This window comes from Capsicum annuum, chromosome 9 (assembly GCF_002878395.1).
Source record: "Capsicum annuum cultivar UCD-10X-F1 chromosome 9, UCD10Xv1.1, whole genome shotgun sequence".
NCBI lineage: Eukaryota > Viridiplantae > Streptophyta > Magnoliopsida > Solanales > Solanaceae > Capsicum > Capsicum annuum.
In genome coordinates, this window is record NC_061119.1 from 203,576,502 (window position 1) to 203,588,203 (window position 11,702).

The 11,702-nt window shown below is 33.0% G+C and overlaps 2 protein-coding genes across 2 annotated transcripts; one reads left to right on the forward strand and one right to left on the reverse strand.

Annotated features, from left to right (window-relative positions):
- Nucleotides 1-243: 243 nt before the first annotated feature.
- On the reverse strand, nucleotides 244-2,778 carry LOC107841985 (nuclear transcription factor Y subunit B-3). The gene has a single exon (XM_016685809.2). It carries the CDS (start codon nucleotides 1,648-1,650, stop codon nucleotides 1,045-1,047), a length of 606 nt encoding a protein of 201 aa, XP_016541295.1. The 5' UTR covers nucleotides 1,651-2,778; the 3' UTR covers nucleotides 244-1,044.
- Nucleotides 2,779-9,609: 6,831 nt separating this feature from the next.
- Nucleotides 9,610-10,068, forward strand: LOC124887182. Its single transcript, XM_047396369.1, has one exon. The coding sequence runs from the start codon at nucleotides 9,610-9,612 to the stop codon at nucleotides 10,066-10,068; it is 459 nt and encodes a 152-aa protein (XP_047252325.1).
- Nucleotides 10,069-11,702: the final 1,634 nt, after the last annotated feature.

The window sequence follows — 11,702 nt, forward strand, 5'->3', positions numbered from 1 at the left end:
TTGGCTCTTCTAAGAGTTTTGAGCTTTAACATATACAAAATTTAGATATTACTCCTCTCGTTACAAAATATTTGTGTTTTTTTTTTAATTTTCGAAAGTAAATTAACTAACCTTTAAAGCTAATATTAGGTGATATTAATTCAACTCTATTTATACTCATGATTCTTGAACATATAATTCGATCAAACACAATTTATTTGAGAAGGCCTTGTGGAGGCAATCTCGACAAGCAACCTCAACAAGTGAAAGATAAAAGGCATTATTACTGGTTAAAAGGAAAACATAAAATACAATCTCCTCCATTGTCCCATTTAATACATATATATTTCAAGTGCCTTTCATTGAAGGTTATATATCATGTATCTGGTACCATTACTTTATCCCCCTCTCCATTAAAAATCATCTAACAATATGCCTTTCTCCATAAAAGTGCTACACATGTAACCCACTGATACTTCCCCCAACTCCAAAAGAAAAAAAAAAGTAGTAAGAAAAAAGCTAAAGCATTATCTAATACTCCACATGTCAATGTGCTTCAGAAATATAAAATAATAATTAAAAGAAAAAAAAAACTAAAATAAAGTAACAGAAGTAGGTAGCTAGCTATCAACACAATGATAATCATATGATTAATTTTGATTAATTTTTCATTTTTGGCCTGCCACCAACACCTCCACCTCCACCTCCACCACCACCAACTTCCTCCTCCACCGCCGCAGCCACTTATCAATATGATTAGTTCCCCAAGTTACATACTCTTCTTCCACCAAATAGAGGCGGAGTCGGACTTTAAACTTTCCATATACTTCTTGCACCTACCTATGACCCATCACAGAATCACAGGCAAATTCAGAACTTTTTAACTTTCACGAATTCAGAATTTAAAGTTTTCATACTCTTCTACCACCTTCCTTTCCTAGGCCTATCATATCATCAACCCAGAAACGAACTTGGAATTTAAAATTTTAATATTCTTCTACCACCTCCCTAGGCCTATCATATCGCTCAACATAGAAGCGAATCAGGATTTGAAGTTTATATATTCTATCTCCGACCTTGACCGGAACCACCTCCTCCACCACCACCACCACCTCCACCACCCATACCCATATGATGATATGACCCATGACTACTACCATACATTTGATGACCACCTTGAGTATGATACATCATAGAACCACCCATACCACCATACATACCGCCAGTACCACCACCACCACCATTGTACCCACCACCCCCACTAACCCCACCATCACCACCACCCCCACTCCCATCTTTCTCCCCACTTCTCCCCATAGTAGTCTTCTCCCCTTCCATTTCCCTATACTTAGCCAAATAAATCTTCAAAGGCTCAACATACTCTTCAAATCCCAAAGTTGTCATTGCCCAAAGCAAATCATCACCATTAATCGTCTTCCTTTTCTCTCTCTGACACTTATCTGATGCTTCTCCGGTAATGAAACTGATGAATTCCGATACACATTCTTGCACTGTCTCCTTTGCATCCTTTGATATCTTCGCATTTGCTGGCAACGCTTTCTTCATTATTCGACTCACGTTCGCTATTGGTAAGAATCTGTCTTGCTCCCTTGTTGATCCTTCACTGTTCCCCGCGTTTTGTCCTCCTGATTCGTTGTCCGAATCCGCCATTGAAGAAGAAGCGCAAAAGTTCCCAAAAACCAAAAAGGAATTTGAGAAAAAGCAATTTTTCGCCTGCTAAGACAAGCTAGAATTGAAGTTTTTGCTGGGAAATACTAACTGAGTTTTGAGTTTTTGGCGAGAATTTAAAAATGAATTGGATTCTTTTCAGCTGGAAATACGAGAAAAATTAAAATTATATATAAATAGGTGGGAGGCTTATGCTTATTAAACACGAGAACACCAAAATATTGGAGAAAATGGAGATATGTTGCCGGAAAATTTGACGGATTTGGATTTTCCGGCGAGATTATAAAGGGGAAAGTTTTCAGCCGGAATTTCGAATAGAATTCAAATTAGAAAAACAAAAACACAAAAGAATTTTTGCTGGAGAGTCAACAGATTTTTTGCAGGGAAATTTAGATTTTCCCGGCGAGAATATAAAGGGGAAAATGGATTTTTCAGCTGAATCTTCGAGAAAACTCCAAATTAAATAAACAGATGGAATTAAAACACAAAAAAGGGAACTTAAACGGAGATTCGTCGGAAAATATTGAATCGGTTTGGATTTTCCGGCGAGAAATTGAAGGAGAAAGCGGATTTTCAGCAGAAACTTTGAGAAAACTCCAAATTCTATACAAACAGATGAGAAAAAAGCACAAATTAATGGCAAAAAAACTGAACGGAGAGTTTTCGCCGGAAAATATTAACGGAGTTTGGATTTCCGGCGAGAATTTGAAAGGGGAAAATGGATTTTCAGCTGGAACTTCGAGAAACTTCCAAATTAGATACAAACAGATTGCAGAAAAGCACAAAATCAATTAAAACCTTAGGGGAAAGTCGAAAATTTAAAGAAGTGAATTATCCTGCACGAATTTCGAGAAAACACCCAAAAAATGAAAAAAAAAAAAAACTTAACCGGAGAGCCGCCGGAGAGTATTCGTCCTAAAATATTAATATGATTGGGATTTCCCGGTGAGAATTTAAAGGATAAATCGGATTTTCCTGCACGAACTTCGAGAAGAACATAAAAACGGAGACAAATTTTCGCCGGAGTTTTGCCGGAGATCAGTCGGAAAATATTTTCCGGCGGAAGGGAGAGAGAAAAATGAGCAAAGAGATGAAAGAAGAAATTGCAAGGTCCGTTGGATCATGGGGTATAATATTCAATCAGATACGACACGTGGTGCGTTTAAAACCGTTCATTTGGTGATAAGGGTGAGACAACGTGGGTGAATCTTAACCGTTGAATTGAGAGTGGGGACAAGGGATCTTGACGGTTCAAAGAGGAGTCACGTGGTGGGTGGTGTAGAAGAAGAGTTGTATAGATTGTGTGGGGAAATACGTTATTCCACTAGAAGATTTTTGTATTTTGTATTAGTAACATTTTTGGTTCCCTAATTATCTATTTTAATTCTTGTGATATTTGATTATTTCAACTTTTAATTATTTGAAATATATTTTTATCATCAATTCGAAACAGTTATATTTATATTTATAGATGGATCAAAAGTACATATTGTTATAAACTAATAAAGAATAAATTAAAAGAGTAGAGAGAATAGAGAGAGTGATTCTTATTTCTTCTCTTGAGGAATGATTTACAATGAAGGAAGCCCTTTATTTATAGGAGAAATTTGCCCCTAGTTTCACACTAAAAGATAAATACATCAAATCCTGATGAATATCAACTAGATCTTGATAGACATTCACTATAATGTAAATACATTTATAACACTCCCCTTGAATGTCTAGATAGATAATGTGCCTCGTTAAAACCTTACTATAAAAAGAACTCACAAGAAAAAAAAATCTAGTGAAGAAAAAAAGTACACATTTTTAACAATACGCATATCGACTGGCTCATTAAAAACCTTACAAGGAAACCCCAGTGGGACAAAACCTCGTAAGGGAAAAAGAGTACAACGCATATTAACTCCCTTTAATGAAAACATCCTTGAACCTTTGCATCCCGATCTTGTGCACCATCTTCTTAAAAATTGTAATTGGAGAAGACTTGGTAAATAAATCAGCCACATTTTTACTTGAACGAATCTATTGCACGTTGATATCACCATTCATTTGTAGCTCATGTATGTAGAAAAGGTTTGATGAAGTGTGCGTCGTTCTATCTCCTTTTATGAATCCTCCATTAAGATGTGTTATGCATGATGTATTATCTTCGTATAAAATTGTGGATAGATTATTGTCATATTTTACACCACATTTTTCTCGAATGAGATGTATCATAGACCTCAACGATACACATTCTCGGCTTGTTTCATGAATAGCTATTATCTCAGCATGATTCGATGAAGTGGATACGATAGACTGCTTTGTATATCTCCAAGATATTGCAGTACCACCACATATAAACACATAGCCTATTTGAGCCCGAGCTTTATGTAGGTTAGATAAGTATCCAAAATCAGCATGACCAATAAGATCGGGACTGCAAACTTGCTAACAAATTAACTAAAAATAAGGCTATATTAGGCCTTGTAGTATTTGCAAGATACATTAATGCATCACTTGCACTAAGATATGGTACTTCATAACCAAGGAGTTCTTCATTCTTTTCTTGAGGTCGGAATAGATCCTTACTCAATATTTGCATGTTTCTCATTTAAGAAAATACTCTATTACTTTTGAAAACTCTCCAAGAGTTTCAATGATATTCAAATCATCAAATTATATCTTATGAAGATAATAAAAAGTTTTTCAGAAACTTTATATGCTTCAGGCATTTTGAATCCTTTAGAGATTTTCATACGGATGTTTGTCAAGTAACAATATCCAACATGTCAAGTGTGACATCTTCAAGTGTGTGGACTGAAAATCAAATAAATTTTACGCTTACCAAATTGCATCCTTTCAGGTCACTTGATAAATGTTTCTACGTCAGCATGCTTAAATTAACGTAGAATTCAGATCCTCATAATCTTTTACAATATTGCACAAATATTGTATCAAAGATATCGTCGACGATTTCTTATTTTGTATCGATTCACAATGCAACATAACATTTTGAGATCTCATCATTTCATTATTTTCAGGTACCTAAACCTCTCATAAGGTTTCATGAAGTGTTATGTTGTAGGCTCTTTAAGAGCACATTACTTTCTTATCATGATTAGTTGTTCCTTATCCTTTTCAAGGATTATTTCATTTGAAACCGATTAGTTTACCACGCTTCATGGATGCGTAGATTTTGTCCTTTAGGAACACAAAATAAAAGCACTTGGGCTTAATATGAGATGCTTTTGACATTTGACTTGAATTATCTTTTGGATGAGGATCTGATGATAATTCCTAACATATTTCATAGCGCTTATAATCTCCCCCTTATGTTAGGAAAACTAACATACATCCTCTACTTCTTTGAGGAATCCATCTTTGTGCATTATGATATATTCATTAATCGTATACCGCATATCAAAATTATTAGATGGAATAATTGGTTCCCGACCTTGAACCAAAATAATCATAATTTATTGGCCTAATACATACAAGTGCTATTGCAATATATCATATTTCAGACCAATACATAAAATTTTGTGCTCATTAACAATGGTTTAGATATTTATCGAAGGCATTCAATGCTAAACCATCATCATCAAGATGAATTATCTTGATTACATAATCTGAAAGTCATGCTTAACTCAATTTTATTGAGCAAACAACTTTATGTATGTCAAACTACAGGTTTGACGATAAATGTACATGTGATCATCTTATTGATGCATCATTTTAACATATCACATGATAGATGAACGAACCCTTATTCACCTTTTATAATTTTCAGATTTGAAGGGATCCAATCCCAATATTAGTTGGTCCAACCAACTTATCATGAGAACAAACGACATAAACAATTCTTGAAGAATCTTCTAGTTCTTCAATACATGCACATCTTCGAGATGTCACAATCGTTCATATTAATTTATGAACTTTTATTCTAGTAAACTCCAAGTTTAGCATGACATGTACTTTTTCTTTAGTAATTTTCAGATTTACTATTACATGAATAAATTTTAGATTTACTACTTCAGAAGTAAATTTCAAAAGTATTCAACCTCTTTTGGAGGTGAGTTGTGATACAATCATAATCAAGTGCACGTTTGCATTAATAAGTTTCTCATTCCCCAGGAATGGAATATAATCGTGCCTTAAGCCTATCAAATTATGATAGCTTATAACCTCTTTCAAGATTTTGCTATTTCAGAAGCAAATCGAGGCATACATATGATGTAGAGAATTTATTTCTCTAGCATATCTTATAATCATATAAGCGTGTGAAAATATCATCACTTTTGATGATCATTACATATTGTCCCTCCACGCGTATATTCTTACATTCAATCACTTGTCTTCTTTCAGACATATTATGCACTGCTACCACATACACCTCAAGAATGAAGTAAGTTGTCATATTTCAGACTTATCATATATTGCTACCACATTCACTTCACGGAATGGAGCATATTCAATGGGTCGAATTTCATGACTTTTCATCAAACACCCATTATTTTGTCTTAGCCATCACAATATCATCAATATGATGTATTGAGATTCAAACTCAATATTTGATCCATATAAAGGCGTCTTAGGCATGAATCGATGGGACTTGAACCCAACATATTATCATCCTTTTTGATAATATTGTTCTTTACGAATAAATTTAAAATATAAATGGTTCCAAACCAATTGTTTTTTCTCAAATCCAATAATAATTATATTAGTAGCAGTAAAAGAAAGATAACATAAAGAATTACTAACCTTGAAATCCTTCAGATTTATAATCTCACCTTGTTTGGTAGAGTCTCGTGCTGATAACGTGTTATAAACTAATAAAGAATAAAGAAGAAGAGTAGAAAGAATAGAGAGAGTGATTCTTATTTCTTCTCTTGAGGAATGATTTACAATGAAGGAAGTTCTTCTATTTATAGGGGAAATTTACCCATAATTTCACACTAAAAGACAAATACATCAACTTCTCATAGATATCAACTAGAGCTTGATAGACAATCACTATAATGTAAATATATTTATAACACATATTATGATTTTTAACTTTTTGTTAATAGCGTAAGCTTGTAACATAGTAAGGAGAATAAATAACGTAAACAATAAACAAAACAGAGATTGAGAACAACTCTAACGGACAGCATCATCCGCAGTCCTTGTAGTTATTAGCAAATCGTGACTAGAATACAAGGTAAGCAAGCATAATAATAAGAAAACAATATAGAAATTTAAGGCCAACAGAGAAAATTTAAGGACAAAACTAAAGATCTTTTATTGCTTGAGAATAAAGAGGAGCAGAAATTACGAATCCTTTACAATGAGGAAGGAGGTGACTATTTATAGGATGACAGATCTGTCTATGACCAATACGAGAGTGCTACTAGCTTGGAGCCGTTGGACAGGGCCATTTTATTCGCATATGTCAGACGCAGCTTTGCCCAATGTTGCCGGTGCTATTTAAATATCCTAACCCATTGTCCTTTCATTTGTTCTTTAGCGCAGAGTCACCATCTTAACTGATCTCGTGCAGCTTTGCCTTTACCTGAAAGGATGCCCCTTTGTTCCGACACTGCTCTTGAGATGAGGATATCATGGGCCGACTTTCGGTATATTCGACCCCGACCAGCCTAATCTCTCCAACTGCCATTTTCCCTCATACAAAATGTATAATTTTAATCCTTCAGATCATGAATATTTATAAATTTTTATAATTATTAGATTGTTTCATTATTTAATTACTCACACGTTATTTTAAAGTTATACTATTATGCTCTTTTGGCTTGGTGTTGAAGTTACCGAGATGTAAACAACCACTAAGGTCATAATGGATGAATAAGATCTTCAAATCATAAATTTTATATTTTAGCACTGAATATAAGTACAATAGTGTGTTTATTTAATGGGTCATACTTGGTGTGAATTCACATTTGTTCGATCCTAATACTAATATCAAATATTCAATTGAAAAAAGAACCCTTCTTCCTTTTTTTAATTCAAAAAAAAAGGAAGTATATCTTTTAGCAACAAAAAAGATGATATTCGTATTTATACTACAAATTTTTGTAGCTTATGGTAAAATAAATGACTGATCTTGATATTTCCTATTAATGCTTATGTTGCATGGGGATGTCCCCCGAGAAAGCTGTTAACATTATGCAATTCAATTAAACTGTCGATGCTTAGGGTGATCAAATTGACTCATCTACAACTTATTTTAAAAAAATAAGATGTGCATGTGCTCTTAATTTAAATTCTGCAAATGGATTTACTTTATATAAAAAAAAAAGCAGTTAATAATCTTTATCTTCAAACAACAAAATTCATTACTAATTCTATTTGTAACGGTTAAATTAGTAATGAATTTCACTTTTTGTGGGTTATATCCTTTGAGGATGGGGAACTGGTATTTAACGTAAATATCAAAATGGAATATGATCATCAAAGGTTGTAATAAAGAGTAAGTGCAAGAATATTATGTATTAATGACCCACATATTTTTTTAATAAATTTACCTTGTCTCTCAAATAAAGTATTAAATCAGTCAATTATTTTTCCTCTAAGTTATGTATATATGGTATTCTTTCATAGCAAGAAATAACTATGAAAGTCCCTAGGATTAAAGTTATTTGTCTAAGAATCTCTAGTCTAGTCATAAATATGCCCGTAACTTCATCAGTCTGACATAACTTTGACAGGCATAGGTTAGAAGAGGTGTCTCTTTGCATTTTTTTCTTTTTATGGTTTTGACAAAGCTGATTTTTCACGACACTTGAACAATAATGGTTGAAGGTACGTTTCTATTTATTTTTTCGCTGCGCATTGGCTCTGTGTATGTGTTGAAATTTCAACATGTGGTATCATGAGCCACCTTTAGCCATGTTGTTCTGTGTTTTGTTATATTCACAAATAGTAGTATTGTTTTAATTGTACATTTAATTATTGTATCATATTCTTCTTATAATATCTTGACTAATTATAAGAAATATGAATGGGAGATATGTAGGCTCAGCCTATTCCCTTATCATATGCAAACTATTATCACTATGGCTAAAGAATTATCGTTTTAACAAAAGACATGTAGGCTAAATCTATTTCTTTGTTGTGTGATTTTTGTTCGATTAATAAAAGATGTTTTATACAATGGATTGCTTTGATGTAAGCTCTGCCTATTCAATCCGCTTTAGTATTTTAAGAATTACACTTTGTTTAAGTTAATCATTAAATTAACTATTGTGAGATGTCATTCTGAGTTTTTTTTATCATATGTTTGGGTTTGTCACAGCATCCCGAGTATATGATATAAAGAAAATAATTTCTTTAATCATATAAAGTTAAGTGATTGAAATATAATAATGACATCTAATAAAGTTCTATTAACCTTACCCCACAGGAGGTAACTAGTTTGATTAGATTAATTGGAATAGATAGTAAACCTTTTTGTTTAAAAATTATCCTATGCCCACAAGTATGGATTATTTTCTAGTTTTATTTGATTTACTAGTCTAATGAAGTTAAGTAATTTTATGCATGGGTACAACCTGTATCCACGTACATGAAGGTTTAGAACTTACTTAAGAATCGATATTTACGCGATTCATTTTGATGGTTATGTATTTCATAGTTTATGTATGTGTATCCTTGTTTTGCAGTTAACACAACTTTTTCTACTGTTCTATTTAACGAAAATTCTTGAATTTCAATGTTGTTTGGTGACAACTTTACTAAATGGAAGGAGAAAGTCCTTCTCACTTTAGGGTGTTCGGATCTGAATCTGACACTTTGTGTGGAAGAACCATCTAAGCCCACGAAATCAAGTACGCCAGAGGCTAAGGCTTTTTACAAGCGGTGGGAGCAATCTAATTGCTTGAGCTTAATGCTCATTAAGCTCATATAAGTCAAAGCATCAGGGGTTCTATCCCTAACAATGACAATGTCAAAACTTACATGAAGGCAATTGATGAGCAAATTGTAAGCTCTGACAAGGTGTTCGCCAACACCCTTATGAAGAAACTCTCAAGTATGACATTTGATAGAAGTCGTACAGTGCGTGAGCACATTATGAAAATGATAGATATTGCTGCTAAACTCAAGTTACTTGAGGTTGATATGTCCACACCATTTCTTATGCATTTTGTTCTCAACTCGCTTCCTACGAAATATGATCCGTTCAAGATATCTTACAACACACATAAAGATAAATGGTCAATCAATGAACTCTTGACTATGTGCGTGCAAGAAGAGGAGAAGTTGAAGCATGAGATGTCTGAAAGTGTAAATTTAGTGACCCGTGATAAGAAAAATACAATAAAAGACAAAAGTGTTCCAATGAAGAAGAAGAATTGTCTTGACAAAGACACTTACTGTTTCTGCAATAGAAGAGACACTGAAAGAAAGATTTTCTGAAATACAAGAAGTGGCTCCAGAAGAAAGGTAATTGTATCTTTGTATGTTATGAATCTAATTTTATTAAAATTTTTGATAATACATGGTGGATCAATTATGATTCCAACTCACATTGTCAAAATCATGCAAAAAAATTTATCTCTAAGAAAATCGACGAAAAAAGAATAAAATATTTTTTCTGGCAATAGAACGACATCACATGTGGGGACTTATAGGCTCATTTTTAAAAGATGATTTTTCAATTAGATTAAGAAAATACGTTTTTCATCATATTTTAAGAATTTAATTTCTCTCTCTAGACTATCCATAATTGATTATGATTTCAATTTTCATCTGTCTATAATGAAACTTTTGAAAGATAATAAAGTTACTGATTTTGAAATATGTATCGAAAGTTATTTAAAATTGAGCTGGCCCTCACAACTGGATGTAATATCATAACTCTGCATAATAAAGAAATTGACACTAAACAATGTATTACTAATGAGAACTCATCAAGTCTTTGGCACAAGAGATTGGGACATATCTTTATTGAAAGAATCAAAAGGTTAGGTAATGATGGAGTTCTTAGAGCTCTTGGTTTTTCTTACTTTGGGACTCATGTGGACTGCATAAAGGGTCAGCAGATCAACAAATTCACCAAAGGTACCAAAAGAAATTCTCAATTACTTGAGATCATACATACAGATATTTGTGGACCTTTTCCTACCCAATACTTGAATGGTGAAAGATATTTCATCTCACTTATTGATGACTATTCAAGATATATGTATCTCTATCTTTTGTTTAATAAATCAGAAGCACTTGATGCATTTAAAGCCTTTTAAATAGAAGTAGAGAAATAAATTGAAGCTCAGATCAAAATTGTATGATTTGATAGAGGTGAAAAATATTATGGTAGGTACACAGAAAATGGACAAGTTAAAGATCCGTTTGCTAAGTTTCTTGAAAAAGAAGATATAATTGCACAATGAATCATGCCAGGAACACCACAACAGAATGATATGACCGAAAGAAGGAACCCAATATTAATGGACATGGTAAAAAGCATGATTAGCATATCAAGTTTATCTTTATCCTTATGGAGTGAACCCTTAAAGAAAATTGTTGTGTATATTTTAAATAGAGTTCCATCTAAGGCTGTCCCTAAGACACTTTATGAATTATTTAAAGGATGAAAATCTAGTTTAAGCCACTTACACATTTGGAATGTCCAACTGAAGAGAAGATTTATAATCCATATTTAAAAAAAAAAAAAGGTTAGATGAACGAATAATAAGCGATTTCTTTATAGTCTATGTGGTTAACTTTAAAGGATTCGAATTTTATTGTTTGTCTCATTCTTCTAAAATTATTGAGGCTAGAAATTCTGGATTTCTTGAGGAACATGGGGTAAGTGAGAGTGGTTCAACTTAAGTGTTGAAACTAAAAGAGATAAGAAAATCAATTATGGTATCTTTATATACTGAAAACTTAAATGCAAATCAGTTAAATTCTCATGAATTACCTGAAGAGAAATAAGTTCAAGAGCCACCACCACTTGATGAGCCAAATAAAAAACAATCCGCTTTACCTGAATCCATTGTTGAACGATCACATGAACCAGTGAAAGTAATAATATCCTCAAGAGTTCG

Excerpts from the sequence above, each read along its gene's own strand:
- LOC107841985 (XM_016685809.2), bottom strand. The coding sequence starts at position 1,650 with ATGGCGGATTCGGACAACGAATCAGGAGGACAAAACGCGGGGAACAGT.
- LOC124887182 (XM_047396369.1), top strand. The coding sequence starts at position 9,610 with ATGAAGGCAATTGATGAGCAAATTGTAAGCTCTGACAAGGTGTTCGCC.